The sequence below is a fragment of the Varroa destructor genome, unplaced genomic scaffold (assembly GCF_002443255.2).
Source record: "Varroa destructor unplaced genomic scaffold, Vdes_3.0 BEIS01000002.1, whole genome shotgun sequence".
In the NCBI taxonomy this organism is placed as follows: domain Eukaryota; kingdom Metazoa; phylum Arthropoda; class Arachnida; order Mesostigmata; family Varroidae; genus Varroa; species Varroa destructor.
The window spans coordinates 59779289-59795925 of NW_019211455.1; the positions used below are offsets into that span (position 1 = coordinate 59779289).

Below are 16637 nucleotides of genomic sequence, written 5' to 3' on the forward strand. Positions count from 1 at the left end.
GTAAGTCGAGGTGTGTAATAACGGGAGTAATATGGAGCCCCGGAAAACCCCCGCAGTTATCGGAAGATCCCATCTCAGAAATAGATTTAAGTAAGCACGGCGGCATCCTCTTTCTCTCAAGCAATTCCGAAATGGTCTTTCACAGGTGGCCATTGAAGGCGTTATTATTTAGCAAAGCAACCAGAAACAAATCCTTTGTCTACTGCATGGAGGCTTTCACAATACTATCTATTGCTTGAAAAACCGAGCAGTATTTTCCAAATTCATCTTGGACAGGTGACACGAGGCTGTGCTATTAACAAAAATTTCAGATTTGCTTCTCTACAATAGATTCCGTTTCTTCATCTAGAGCCTACAAGAGATAAATGTATAAAAAGCTCCTTTCTTCGAAGCAAGTATTACTCTTTCATTGCTTTCCAGGTTCGGGGAAAATTTCGTTCCCTCAAAGGAAATTTTAGCTGAAGAAAGAGAATTTGCTTAAAACGGGCTTCATTACCGTCTCGGAATGCCGTCAAGGGCCGGCACTTTGACCGGCTTGATTCTTTCTCCTACTGCCATAGCTTCTCATACCCACATAACTGAAATATTTCTGGACAATGCTGGTACCCAGATTAATCTCGACCTATCGAAGGCCTGGACACTTGGAAACTAATTAAAGTTCAAGCCAACTGAAGCACTAGGTCTTGACGGCATTCCGGAACAGCGATGAAGCTTGTTTTTAAAGAACTTTTGCTGCTAGCAGCTTCAGTTGCCTTAAGAGAGAGAGATTTTTCCCAGGTTTAGAAAGCAACGGAAGTAACAATTTTTCCAAAAAGGGACTTTTACAGATGCATTAATCTGGAGACTTTGGATAGATACAGAGGAGCGAATCCGAAACTTTTGGTAAGAGGTATTCTATTACCTGCCTAGGATGATTTTTAGAAACACAGCTTGATTATAACAGCAATAAGTTGTATCATCAAAGCGTTTACATAGCAGACAAAGGATTCGTTTCTGGTAATTTTAACAAAAATGCCTTTAATGGCCATTCAATGGAGGATTATTTTAGAATCGCTTGAAAGAAAAACGACCGCCCAACAAATTCAAGGCTATCTCTGGGTATCTTTAGGATTGGGTCTTCCGATAACTGCAAGGGTTTTCCAGGATTCCATATTACGGCCGCTACTATATAATTTGGCCTACGAAAATTTCTCCAGTCTCGAGGACTTCCGGCCGAATATGGACATGATTGCATACGCTGTTAACTTGGGCTATTACAATAAGAGCACGCAAACTACACCTACTTATTTATGAATTAAGTTTATGAATACAGGTGGACACAAATTCAGCTTTCCTTCGACGGTGAGAAAACTAAAATGGCAAATATAGGTAAACAGCTCGGGATACATTTAGATAAGATAACGCACCCTCACATTTGACAGGCGGTGGTACAGCCGACTAAACTGACGGGAAGACTCAGTCGGATAAAGTCAAGCATTTATTGTCCAAGGAAAGGCAAACGGAAGTTTCTCATATCAGTTGCCGAATTTATTATACTATTTAAAGCTTCAGTTTTGTTTGCATCAACGTCGACAGGAAACAGTAGCGCCAATTGCGAAGAGCTTGTTGTTTCCCTGCACTTCGTATCATCCGGGCGTACAAACTACATGTATTCTTGTGGTCTTAATCCTAGCAGGAACGACAACTTGAAACTTAAAGGTTGATTAACGACGAAGGTTATGGGAACGCCTTATCATTAGCTTAAACGAACTAGGAGGTGTAACGATAACTTTCTGACAGGCTGAGTGGAAGCGACGCCGAAAAGAAGACCAGAATCTGTGGTCAAGGCCGTCATTCCAACAATCGCTGACTAGATTGCATAAAATATATGACTTAGTTTCTGATGCGACACTATTACAGCCACCTGCGTAGAGTTGGTAAAGCGCCTTCGCCGATATGCATGCGCCATAGTAGCGGTGTTGAGGACGAGGCCAATCACACTTTGTTGTCTAAAACTGTGTTGCGTTAAAATTGGCGTCGGATCGCCGAACGGAGGTTCACAAAAGCGATGAGCGTCGCTCTTGACGGCTCCATTCAGTACCTCTATAAAAGGGCTAATAAGCGGCAAGAGATGTATTAGTTAAGAAGGAAACACTAGGGAAAGGAGCGGGGAAACAGTTGACCAACCAAATTGAGGAAACTATTCTAGATGCAGATAGTCCTACAGGAGCTAAAGTTATGGCATTTCGTAAACAACTAAACATAACTAGCTTGCAGTCTCTGGTTTGAAGTTATAGTTCAATCAGCTTCGAACTAACAGCATACAATGTCTAGAATTTAGTGAGAATCCCACAGTACCATGTAAGGTCTGGTCTGTATGGTGAATCTGCCCCTAATCTTCTAAAAAATTAAGAAACAAGTAATTTCATTCTCTCAACAAAACGCTAAATCAACTCGGTTCCAATTTGTCTAAAACCCTTTTGTACTGGTTTTGTAATTCCGGTGCACCTGTCAAGTGAAAATAAATTTGCTGATTTAGCCAACCTTCATGATTACTTTGGTACAGTTGTTTTGATTAGCCTGTTCCAGGAAATCGGTGGTTTGCGCCAATTGTTTCTTCCCGGAATCGCAATAAAACCATTAGTACATTATCTATTTTTCTTCGTGATGGTTTAATAGTAGCCTGGTAAACTTACGGACATGTGAGGGTACATAAGGAAAATCGAAGCAGAATTTAAGCACACTTCGCTTTAGGAGCCCCGTCCGAAGCAATGTTTAATGACAGTATGGGACATGAAGAAATTAATTTATTTGCAACTTTCTCTTCTGCAAATTATTTTCTGATAATGATATTCAGAATTTATTAGCTTGTGCAAGTGATTTCGTTGCTCTCGTCCAATCTACGCCGTTCTGCCTTACAGTTAGGTTATTGCGGTAATCCCTTTCTGGAATTTCCCATTAGCCTGCATATATTTTTCCCCAATTACTGTTACAGCTGTTCTTATACTTAGAAAAATAATTGGCCTCGAAAATGTTTTATATACTCAATAATTTTTATCTTATCAGTGCAAGCTGAGATTTTATTATACCTAAATCCTTATCTTGTTGATTTTTGCCGACTGTAAATTATCTACCTATCATGGCTTTAAATCTATTAACTACCAAAAATGATACTCGAAACTGATGATTTATCGGTTGACTCTCATAATTGTTAAAATATTTTCTAAAAGGACAACAGAACTTGCTAAAAGCAAAAATTTTTCAATATGAGCTTTTCAGAAATTCAACGGTTCTTTTATAAAATATATATTATAATACAACCTTTACGAATATACATTCAGCAAAAAACTTAGAACTATGATCACTCTTCTATAGAATTGTATAACCTGCAAAACAGCCTGTATGGTCAGTTTGCACTGATAAGGTGCTTACCTACTAAACATAATGACACATGAGGTGGTTTAGGTTTGGAATTAGGCAAAAATGGCCAATCGGCTGAAACACTGTTTTTCAGTAATATGAAAAGTAAAAACTCAAAATATCTATTTATTTGATTCTGAAAGCAGAAAAAAGAGTAATAGAGAGGGGTCAGCTATAGTAAAGTATTCAGTGATTTTTCTTTAGTTAGTCTCTTGATACAGCGAAAAGAAATATTGCTACAAGACATTGAACTGTAATAGGAAAGTAATTGGTTGAACGGTAGAAACCTAGTTAAAGTAGAAGAGAGAATCTCAAATGACTGAAGCAGTTTATGTGAAACGTAACTTTCAATGCTAATGACGATGATCGAGACTGTTCGGAGGACGAAAAGTTCAAGCACCATGAAGCAGCCGAAGAGATACGCTGAAACTGAAAGGTATAGGACGATCACTTGAACTAATTTAATCAGGTACCATTCTGAACGCTTGGAAAATATAGATTTATAACAACTTTGTATTCTATACATACTAAAATTATATGTTATCCTATACCATAAAGATGATGGCTTAACAAGTTTAGGTAACGCTAATGTAACTTCTAATGTCAAAAGGCTTTTGGAATGGTCAACCTAGAACCCACCAATAATTGCATTATACATTATACACCATGATACTACCGTTTTCCGATTAGTTACTGAGCCATACTGCCCTATGATTGAACTTGTGGACAGCGAGAAGTATGATACAGATTACGAGGTTGTCTACATTCAATACAAGCACAATTTCATTTTGTTTATGAAACTCCTGTACTCCGCATAGGCGATAAAAAAACCGGTCAAGCCCGTTCCGGGTTTTGTTCGACATGGCCCCACTGCACATAGAACTGGTTACCCCGGTGAACAACAACACCGTCTGCTTAAATTAGGGCTTTTCGCCGATTTTTGGGCCCACTTATTATACTCAAACACTTCTTAAGCACGACAGGGAAAAGAGGTTAAGGGATCATCCAGGCAAGATTCTACCCCACGACTCCTGTTGGATTGGGTCGCCCTTTATTTGGAATAACGAGAAACACTGCATCACGACAATGAGGACGGAGCGATAAAGAACAAAAAGATTAGTTGGCCAACACGGAGGTATTGTCTTCTCCGAAAGTAAGCACTTGACCGCTTGAGTCACTTTCAGGATAGACAACTCCTGGCCCAGCCTTTTGTCTTCGTTTCAGATTACGCTAATGGTGAGACCTCCTGAAATACGGTGTCACTAGATGAGAAAATTCAAAAGAAGTGGTTGGTGAGAACTGATGAGGTGATGGACGCGATGCAGAGACGTAGGGGCCGAGCTACTTATATATTACTGACGCTTGGCCTATCTTAACGGAAAAGCCTATTTCTGTTCCAAATATTTGTTGCGCTGCATGGCATATGTCTTCCTATCATTATGCACGCTACGGCCAATGGCTCTGCTGCCGATTTTGTGTAGCCAGTGATTTAAAGGCATCCAGGGTACGACGGGCGCAATGGCAATTGTAATCATCTTACAGCCGATACTTTCAAAGCTAGATAAACCGAAAATTATAGGATCCCGACGAAATGATGCGAATAGACCTTAACATCAATCTACACCAGAAAGACCCATGACCCCGATACAGGGCTTTTTTCAAATCAAGTTTACGCAGTAGAGGTTTATTTTTCTAGGTGAGTGATAGTCCTGAGGGAACTATTAAATTTAATCCGACAGCCATGTGTGTCTATATCTGTCTTCCTTCATAGAGAGTCATTTTCTCCGACGTATTTGACTTAATCCCTACTCACGTTGGTTTTCAAAACACCTATGAGAGAGCCTCCTGAAAAACTGACAAACGTTGATACCTTATTAAGGTTTGCTGCCCAACAACGATGCTTTATTAATACGATTGGAAGAGCTGACGTCCAGTTCGAGATGGCCTAGCTCAGAAGATGAATTAAAATACTAGTAGTTGTATGATACAGACAGGCTCTACCACACCGACACAGTTGAGCGCTGCAATTGAAGCAAGAACCCTTTGATCTATTTCTAAAGTAAATACTGAGTAATACATAGGGCTAGTTGTAGTACCCTATCATTATATTCGCTAATTTGCTGATTATGAAACGGGGCAGTGTTGTTATTGGGCGAGAGAACGATGTCTTTGTGGTTAGGAGTTGTAGCCATATTTCTGTGTTGTTTCTCGGCTGTTCTGTTGGTGACCGTGTGTTGCAGTAAACCAGCGTGTTCAGACGATTGCCTCTGTGCCGGAAGGTTTCGTGAATCGGAAAGTGTAAGTAAACGAAACCGACTTCTCTTATGTCTGTCCAAATCCACGTGAACACGATGTAAAAGGAAAGTAATATTCATCGAGTTAGAAAATATTGGTATTGAAAATATATGATAGGCGCAAGGTTTAGCAATATTTTTCGTAAATGGAAGTACAGACAGCTTGCTTTTTGTTCAAAACATTGCCTTACCATTGTTAAAGTCCCGGTTACGCACCTGGTTTACGTGAAATATCTCAAAGGCTCAAATCTGGTTTTCGAGTGTATGCTTTCTTAGGATTTTCAGACTTCTTCTAAATTTTACGCTCAAAAGTGGTATGCTATCCTAATTAAAACTATTGGATATAATTAAAACAAAATAAAGACAAAATTTTTGCTACGAAGTCTGGTTTGAAGTTAAATGGTTCGTAACTGTGACTGTACTCCTATTTAAACCATTACTGCATAATGGTCTAAGGAATTGATCGATAAAATCTAACCACTTTACTAACTTAAACCAAGGTCTCTGCTCTCGAACGGTACTCAGTTACTGTTTTACACATTACAGCTTCAGTTAAGAAAGTACAGAACATGGATTTTTAGCATAGGCCTTATTGTCAGCACGGTGGCCTGGACTGTTAAACCTCTGGCTGAAAGAGCAAGGGGGTCATTTGTTCAAGTTCCACCATCGGCTTATGCACAACACTGTGATGAATTAAGGCTTCAAGGTTTAGATACCTTGTAAATAGGCCACTTCTATTTTTCAAGGAAAAGGTTTCACAGCTACATTTATACGAGCACATCTTTGTATAATTTTGATGGTAATTTTGTGAATTAAGGAGACTGATGATACGAGGAAGGCTGTTCGAGAGAAGCTTCAGATCCGACGCGAAATGCCCCCGGAAGTTATTGAGCATATGGCTCGCATTTACGACCTTCCGCACGGCGCGAGTCCGGCCTGTGGAATGAGCGCATGTAGTTCTGAAGATGCAAGGATAAATATGCCGAAGTATAAGTACTTCTCTTTTGATAATCTAATAAAGCTTGTTAAAGAGAATAGCTCATCGGATAACGACACAACCATTGGAATATCAGAATACTTGTTACCCGCAGCAAAAGCTGTCGCCAAACCCAATCTGTGCCCAGCTTGTGGCACTTGCAGGCCATCTGATACATAATAAGCTTACTGAATCATGTGTGCCATCGAGAAGTGTCTATAAGATGAAATTAGTAATTCTCAGTTACTCTGTCCTGCCGGGTTTGCTACCTAATACTAGAAGGAGAAAATAAATGTCCTTTTGACAACATCACTTGGAAGCGTATTTGAGAGAATAGTCTGAGGTTCTCTTACAAACATTTTAACATTTATACTATGAAGTTCATCTTTATTTAGGCACAAATCATGAACGGACAGAAAGCATTGTATTACTTAATGATTTATTAGAGTTGTTATTCGTGCATGCTTGACAGTTTTCGATGTAATTGGTCACTGGTATGTTTTACTTTATTAATGTTAATTTTTTACTTTGCTAGTAAAAAATAGATGGGTAAAGCATGAGAAATAAAAAAATTGCAGTTTACGAAAAATGAAGGTAATTTTTTGTTTAATTGTATTGTAATAAAGAATTATATTAACAATAGTTAATAGGCAACAAAAGGATAGTCAATATCCACTTCACGCAAAAGCGATGAAGATCGTAACTTCATACCATCTCATTACACAGGCCCTTACGAAAAAGTTATAGGATTATATCTTTTGGCCCTTTTCCTATATAGTACCTAACATTGCAAATATCGCACTCAGTATGCTCAGGGTAGGGCGATGAATTCTTATGCTTCGTCACATGCGCTAAAGTTTCACTCTTGACGGTCATGTGTATTCAGTATAAATGACACCGCTATTACAGTTGCATTTCGGGTATAGATCACTCGTAATTTTCAAAATACTTAAAATTAAGTATCTGTAAATAATTCATAGTAAGCAATTTGAATTCGCTCAAATGACGAAAACGAGGTATCGTTTTCCACCATGATGATTTGGTTGTGTTCTACAAAAAACACTCGCGGCGAAGAATGATGAATGTATGCGTACCCGTTATGACAAACCGCTAAAGTTTTCCATATTTAAGTACTGTATTATGTATAAAATGAATGGTCAAAAAAGTATTGACCGTTTTACAACTAGATTTTCAAATAACGTACCTCAATTCATAGGTCTAGTAATATGAGTCAGCGTCCATGTTTTTTGAAACGCTAAGGCCTGGACAATAATAGATACGTAAAAATTCCGATTTAAGATAGATGGCTTTAAAGATGAGTAAAATGTCTACCAAATATCGCCATATTTCACGATTTTATTACGATAAAGGCATAAATGCTGCCCAGGCCCTTTTAAAAATATGCTGTATATGGTTGAGACTTCTTATTGAAATAAACAGCCCAAAAATAGTTCCATCGTTTCTGACATATAAATATCAATGTAAAAGGTGTTCCTAGAAGTGACCAATCAATTTTGAAAAAAGTTGATGGAATTATTAGGGAAATGAGATCAACGCGAGTGTACTACAAACTAAACATTTTTAAACCGCTGTAAAAAAGCCAGCTATGAACAAAGCTTGATCTATAAATGTCACATGAATTATTGCAAAATAATTTACTTGCTCATATTTCCATTTGCCAAACTACACAAACGCAACAAAATCGAGCCATTTTTTAGGCGGTTGGCCGCGGACAACGAAAAGCGGATCGTACACGACAATAATAGGTAGAGAAGAAAGAATAAGATAAGTTTCAGTATAGTTGGCAAAGTTCAAACTGATACCAAAGAGTGATTTGTAATGTTGTGGAAGGATTGTGCCTTATCGTCTGACAATTGGGCGGTCCCCCTCTGTCGACTTACCAGATTACAAGAAGTTATTGAATAAAATCAAGCACAACTAGTAAATATAAAGAAAGACGTCATTTTCTTTTGTAAAAAAAAACTTGTGTAGGAAATTTTAATGCATTTCCCGTATAGCTCGGTCTTGCGCTTTCAGACTATGATCTACTTGGGATCGCAAACTAACACCATCAAAGGAGTTTTTCAGGGAGAAATTCAAACATTAAGTGTCGCGGCTTTTCATCAAAAACCTACAGACGTTTCACGATGATGGGATTATAATATTACAATAATAATGGTAGAAGGTCATCGAGCAAAAATACGAATATATAGTTCAGTAATATTCTTTGCAAAAAAATATTCTGAATTTCGGATCAAAAACAGTCAATACCTCTTCGGCAACCTAATGTAGACAGACGGCCATTACTTTCCGCGAATAATAATCATCACTTTTTTGGATAGAGAGTAGTATTGTAAAAGGAAGAATATCTTTTGCACTTAAAAGCCTACTCACGTTACCAAAAGATCCTTAAATTATTGAAAGTTAAAGTGCAGCGATTATCTTAGTGGCAGTCCGTATTACTACTAGCAGCAGGCGTCTAGGGTGGCAAATTCCTGTAGGGTCTAAATTAATGTCGGGAAGAGAAAAGCAAGAGGGTTCTTTAACTAAAGAAAAAAGATAACTGTTATGATTGGTCTAAAGTATCATGTTGTGTGAGCTGTAGGGCGTCGTGGTGCCATAGCAGAAAATATCTTTTTTTTATTTATAACAATATTCTTTATGAAGTCGACACCTTCGGCCTACACTTCGCACTTCTTAAAGGTGAGTCGGTGGAGAGAGCATTGACAGAATCATATAAAAGACGAGAAAGCGATATAAGTAGTACTTCATAAATACAAAGTATGTGTTTGTGCATAGACTGTTAGGTTAGCAATAATATTTTTTTTTATATATAACAACAACAATTGACTGTATTGTGTATGTGCCGTAATTTTCTACAGCTTTCTCCCATTACGCAATCAATTCATTTGTTCCGTCCGTGAAACACATTTGGGTGTGGTGTGAGCTCGGTCAACCAGTTTTAGAAACCGGCTTCAATGAAAGGAAAATTCCGTTACAAATTTCATCTTTTACGATCATGAAAGATTATAATTTCAGGACGGGGACTAAGGTGTTCGCTTCAGATGCTGTGGAACTTATATACTCATTAAAAACCTATGTTAAAAAAAATACGTGTAAGGGACTTTGCGTGCACGCCGATTTTGCTTGTGGTATAATTCAACGTGCACCTGGACTTACAATTAGTTTCTCTCTGATCTTTAAAATCGACCTCAAAAAATACTTCCATTCCGCCATCTGTTTTCTTCGCTCTTTCTCCGTTAATAATGCTTCTCGCTACCCTTCCTTTTTCGTCATTCAAGATAACCCTTGGCACGAAGCTTAGACAATATGGTGGGTGCAAAACAACAATTATCACCTACAATAATGAAAAGTAGTTTTAAAAAAATATTTACAAAAAATCACAAGAATTGAACAACCAACTGGTGAATGAGACTTTAGAGAAGGAGATGAAATCTCATATAGGTTATGCGAAACATGTCAATGTACAAAACGCAACTGTATATACAAAAACCGTACTAGATGGAGAACAGTAGTCCCAAGAGACCGTAAAGGAGAAGTTGAGCCTAGGTTTCTTTGCAGGGCAGTTTTTACGACTTTTGCTATGTGAGGTCTGGAATTGTCGTAGAGAAGGATAACGCTGCCTTGTCTGTCAGATCACTTCCGTGGGGTAGCTTTGTGCACCTGATGCAACCGTGTCATAGACGGATTTTCATTGACCGTGTTGCTTTTGTTAAGCATTTCTGGGTGTAATAAAGCTTCCTAACCACTGAATGCAATTCATATTCCTTTCCGGATAGAGATCTGTCTTAAAAGTTAAAATTTAACGTTTACTCCTGCTATCCGTAACGATTCCATGTAGAACACTAGGATTTGCTGTGATCACATATTGTTCGATGCCAAACAAAATACTGAAAGGCATGTGTTTTTAATTTCATTTTGTAGATTCGGGAGACCTGCCGATAGTCGTATTACTACGAACCATATGTCTGCAACATTTAGTAACTGCTGCCGACCATCATTACCGATCATTGACGATTGTTTTAGGTGGTTTCCCTCGACAACTAATGATCGATTTAAACAGGGTGCATTTTTAATTCCAAGATATTAAGTTTCTTAAACCACGTTTGAGAAGTTCTCGTTAGCATGGATTCTACGTCGTACATCGCACGAATATCTGTGGTTTCCTGAAGATTGTCTTTGACAGATTTATCCATCTGAATATGAAATTCCGTTTATTGTGCAATAATACAACCGGGTCATAGAGGAGGGAGAATTATTTCGACACCCGTTCTACATCGTTATTTGCTGAGCTCAAAAATCTGCCGAAACGTCTAGAGTTATTTGGACCGTATATAGCAAATGTTATAACTAAGGGTGTGCTGGAGTGAGTTTGCTTAGTTCTTAATCTGAAAAATATACCTAAAGCCGGTTGATCATTTCAGGTCGATGAAAATCTTGAAGGCAAACAGGTGAACCTCGTGAATTAACTAAGAAGATAAGTACAGACTATCATCGGGAATCCTGAATGCATACAATTTTTGTCAAAAATGGAAAACCCGAGTGCCCTATGGACTTAGTAAAATGTTTCTCATTGTTTCTCAATATTTTGCCCAACCCCAAACAATCGTAACTATGATAAAAGGTCTCTTCAGAGAATTTTTAACATGAAGAGGAATGGTATTTCTACGATATGAAGCGGAGAAAGGACTGTAGGGCTCAAAGCGATATGTTTAATCCGAGAGTTAGTCAGAATAATCTGCGTTTGGTGGGACCTGAAGGGCTCTATACATTGAAAAAAGCTTTTGATTGAAAAAAATCAAGACTGTCAATAAATATCTGTATATGACTTACTTGTCTTGAATAAGCGAAGCTATCAAAAAAGATCCGGTGGAAAAGGCAAAGTGATCTTTCTTTAAGATAATGTTAGACCAGACATGGCAAAAGCTGTTGAAGCAACCCTGTAAAGGCCTGAGTAGAAGACTTTTTTGCCTCACCATTTACTTAAATTTCGTGCTGATGAAAAACCACTTTTTCCGATAGCTCTGAATACTACATTTGGCAATAAAGCGGGTCTTTTGTGACACAAGGCGAGTTCTTCAGCACCAAACCTCAAAACGTATAGCGAAAGAGAATTAACAAATTCGTTCAGGAACGGGAGAAGGTGGTAGAGAGTTAAATATATAATCCATTAATTTGTTGCTGAAGTTAGAATAAAATGCAGCAATCTTTTTGCAATATATTACTTGGTATGAGGTTGTGCATCAAGTTCCCATGTTTTTTTAAACTCTTCTCATTTCTCCTCACTTGATACTTACTTCTTATACACTGTTTGAAAGCGCTTTTACACTCTATCGGTATATTGTAGGTATTATGTAATGAGCGCAACTTCAATTCTAAAAATAGATGTTCCAGATAGAAGAAATTATTTTCGACACTTCTATACTATGCAGTTTGGTCAGGCTATATACAACAATGATGCTAGCGCTAAGAGCACCGCTTTGTAACAGTGGTTTGTGAAATTTGGAAACGGTATTCTACTATATAATGCACTCTACTGACTGACCGTTTGAATCTGATGACGACCATCTGGAGGCATTTTTGAAGAAAGACGGCTAACAGGCATCTCGAGAATTGGTCGAAAAATAAACTACAACCACAGGACCATTGTTTGTCACTTTAAGGCTTTTAATGCCTTTGATGAAATGCGTAACGGCGACACCTTACGTAAAACTTAAAATATATGAGGTTTGGAGCTTAAGGATCTCAAAACATTCAGAATACAACAAGGAATACACGGCTTAACATTGTGCCCTAGCATCTTGCTCGGCATCGAGTGTCACGCGGTCACCTAACCGATTTTTAACGAAAATTGTTACTGTTGAGAAGTGGTATCTGCACATCAGTATGAATCGGAAATGGGAATAGATAACTCTAGAAAAGAAGGTTCAGGGATTAACCAGAAGGCTAAGACGAAAGGTCCGACTAGATTTTCATCCAAACAAGGCTATACGTTGCGTTTGGTGGGATTAAAAGGGTCTGATTCACTAAGAATTACTTTCTACTAACAAGACAGTTGGTCGGCACGTTCATTAGGCCTCAATTAGATAGTTAAATTAAAAATCGGACAAATGAGGCCAGGTCATTCTGCTGCATGAAAATACGTGGCCGCATACAACAAACATCGTCAAAGCTGCCCTCCTGGACTTCAAATGAAGGGTTTTATTGCACTCTGCATGTTTTCATAACTCTACACCAAGAGATTTTCACCTTTTCTGTTAACTGTGCAATCGTATTCGAAAACGTAATTGGAAAACGTTTCCGAAACGAAAACCGGTATCTTCCGGCGAGAGTAAAAACGAGAAAACTTTGTGAACATTCACGAGAGGTGCATACATATATATTCTTCATATTCTTCCATATATTAAATTGAATATTAGGTTCTCCCTGAATATTGTTTATTACTGTTACCATAAATTTTGAAGGTTATATACTTATATATATATATAAACAGCAATAAAAAATATTCAACGATAACCTATTATTCAATTTAATATATGGGAATATTAGGAAGTACAAAATCAACAAGGAATTACAGTTACGTGATCGAACATTATAAAGTATTTTAAACCGACTTAAGAAAAACAACTGAAAACAATCGACAAATACGGTTTCGATTTACATAATCTATTTTAAATACTATTTGTTTGTGACTTTACTTTTTCTTGAGTAGTTGTTCAATCATATATATGTAGTCCGTTTTTTATTGTTTGCTTAACTTATCATCGGTTTTGTCATTTTATATCAACTGATTTTATTTTATACGAAGTTCTTACATAAGTTCTTACAAGTGCATATTATTTGGCACATATTTTATGAGGCGTATTTTAGGAAATAATATTTTCGGTTTGAAGCATAATTTCATGTGAAAAGTGTTGGGCCATATGGAAGAAATGATAACACCGAACTAAGAGAAGAACGGCAACAAAAACTTAATGTTTCAAAATAGATGCAATTGATTATACATCATACTCGTTAAAACAACATGATTTCGATTGCCTAAATTGTTGGGTGAATTGTTAATTGCAAAGGTAGTAACAGTACATAAGAACTGATCCATTTCTCAAATTAGGTCAAGTAAAACATCGGCTTTGTCTATACTTCAAGCATCGACCAACATACTCCAGACCATTCATTACCATCATTCGACAAGTCAACCTTATTATCATTATCGTTACCGTTTTTTAGTGCAAATAATCGCACTACATCAGCAAAGTCCAGCTGTTGAGTTGAATAATAAACTGAGCGGAATATATGACTGAGGTCTCGAAATGGCACACCACTGACATAATTTCCTACCGAGTTACTTTCTTACTGGGTTGCTCATACCCGACTAATTAAATTATCTAAATAAAATTGGCAGACGTTAAGGGAAACCTTAACCGTGTGGCTTAAAATCAATATATTTAAAAACATCAAAAGACCTATTTAGGTTGTTTGCATACATTTTACATGATATGTTACTATGTAATAAGGATAAAATAGCAATATTGACATAAGCTAAGGATGAAGAGAAAATATGGAGCGTACTGAGTAGTAACCGAGGTTAACTGACGCTAACGATTTATAAATCTGGCTGAGAGCAGCAGCCGGTAATACAAAATACACAACCCCGGGGTGAGCACTGCACTATTGTCTATTTTGCGTTAAAGAACAAGGGCGGAAGTAGTAAAATAGCGTCATTTGAATTACAACGGCCGATACAATCCAAAAGCAGTGTGCAAAGTGACACCTACGCGAGTCATGAAATTGGACAGGTTGAAAGCTCACTTCGTGCGCGGGTAACAGGACAGCATACTGGAAATTTATATATATATATATATATAGAAGAGTATAGCTAATGGTTTAGGTTCGGGAGCTCGATTTATGTGAATATGTAGAGTTTGAAACATCCCCATGAGATAATACAAGGAATTAATATGAAGTTACCAGAGAATATTTCGATAGTTTCTTTTATAATCCAACGCATGTGCATTTACGTCTATGTTGAAACAGAACGTTCTAATCTTTTTTCAACCAGAGACTAATTCGTTCAGCAACGTGTAAAATAATAAGTTATTTTGGATATTACCGCATGATAAAGAACTATTACCTTTAATCTAGGGGTCACTAAGTTTTATTATACTATAGCAAACGGTACAATGATATTTAAAGCAACTGCACGGGAAGACCCAAATTACTTTCTAAAATAATTGGACCGGCTAAAAATCCAACTCGTTTTAGCTGTTTTCCAAAAGTTTGCATGAAATGCTTCTGGAGTACGCTTTACAGGTTTCGACGTGTTCAATGCAGATTATTTATTTTCAATCCATAATGTCCTGCTGTATTATGGCTGGGATCCTTATTCTAGTTCGTATCGAGATACTCTGATTTCTCGTATTTACATTTTTATAAAATTTCGTGCTCAGTGCTCAAAAATTTGCGCTTTTACGATAAAAATTGTGATACAGCGTTTTACATATCTATCAATTTTGCGATGCTGCCACTTAAAACGAATTCGGCTTCTCATCTTGTTTACCAGAATTGCATTTAATCGAGAACAATCGTTGCATGCGCTGTTTAAACTTATTTTTAATTGAGTGACACTAAGCCGTCAAAGTACAAATGTTTCTTTTCATTTAGTGTAAGGGTCTGATCCGTTAGCATCCTTGAATATATCAGAGCTAAGCATATCAACGTTTACTGAATAATAGAATTAGGAAGAAAGTAAGTCTTTCCTATTGAAACTAGAATTAACACCAACTGCCCTTTAAAAATGCTGTCTAAGCGCATGGTATCTTAACCAGCTCGCGTGTTCTATCTTTATTGGGCCGGTGATGACATGACAAGCCTGAACAGCTTAAGCATTTTTTCTGTTTGCGGAAACCAACGAAATAAGTAACTAAACTAGTTGTCGCACCTTGGGTAAGCAATCTATAAAAATTCTACAATTGTATAGTTCCAACGAATGTTTTAAAAACTTATTTTTATTTAATCATCAAATCATCAGAATTTGCTGCATTACGTTAATCATTGCGATACATACTAAACCTATTATCAGTACAAATATTTTGAAAGAAGCGTATACTTAAATGCGATTTAATTGCAACTTACCTTATCAAGTTTTTTATTCGATAATGACGGTTTATATATAAGAAGGACTTCTCGCGTGTCAACTGTAGTCTAATGATATTAATTAACATTACTGTAATGTACACGCCTGTTTTGGCACTTTACTGCATGGAATGTGTACTAAATATCGAAATTCAAAATAAGGTGGCTATTTATAGTAGAAAAAGAAAACATCTAATCTTTAGTTAAGCATTAAAACAAGACAACAAAAGTAAGCATAAAAAACGTTTTTATTTACACAAATTTTGTAGCATATATGAATTAGCATGAAAGAGACCAGATAAAAAATAAGTAATTAGAAATAATAAAAAATGATGAAATAATTTTAAAACAATTTTAGCATTGCTAATTATGGTTTAGTTGCAAGGAGATAATGTAAGAAAAACTGCTTTCCATTAAAGAGGGTGAATTACGTTTTTATAAATACATTGCTGAATGTAATAGTCATCCAATATATTCACAAGCATTAAGTACACTGGATAATTTATAAACATTTATGAATATTCAATAATTATAAATAAACTATAGTACTACAGGCATAATCATTAAACTAAGACCAACCGCGCCTAAACAGTTATTATCTAATTGTGTTCATATAAATAACTGTCGACCAACTTATCTGCCTTCTCCGCGCCAATCGTAATCCTATTATTTCCATCAACTCGATATAAACTATTTGCTCGCTTCTTTCAAAACTGCGAAACTCTCTTTTACCTTTATAATATGCACGTACAGCGCAACCTTTTTTCTATGTGCTATCTTGTTCAACACGGTACATAAACAGCAAACCTTGTCCC

The 16637-nt window shown here is 37.0% G+C and overlaps 1 protein-coding gene across 1 annotated transcript; it reads left to right on the plus strand.

The window, feature by feature from the left end:
- Window positions 1-5198: 5198 nt before the first annotated feature.
- On the plus strand, window positions 5199-6981 carry LOC111244853 (uncharacterized). The gene is made up of 2 exons (XM_022792340.2): window positions 5199-5697; window positions 6511-6981. Exons 1-2 carry the CDS (start codon window positions 5563-5565, stop codon window positions 6847-6849), a joined length of 474 nt encoding a protein of 157 aa, XP_022648075.1. The 5' UTR covers window positions 5199-5562; the 3' UTR covers window positions 6850-6981.
- The last annotated feature ends 9656 nt before the right edge of the window (window positions 6982-16637 follow it).

What these genes read in the sequence shown, in the direction of transcription:
- LOC111244853 (XM_022792340.2), top strand. Translation starts at nt 5,563, where the DNA reads ATGTCTTTGTGGTTAGGAGTTGTAGCCATATTTCTGTGTTGTTTCTCG. An exon ending in GGTTTCGTGAATCGGAAAGT is followed by an intron (nt 5,698 to 6,510) that starts GTAAGTAAACGA and finishes TTGTGAATTAAG; the next exon opens with GAGACTGATGATACGAGGAA.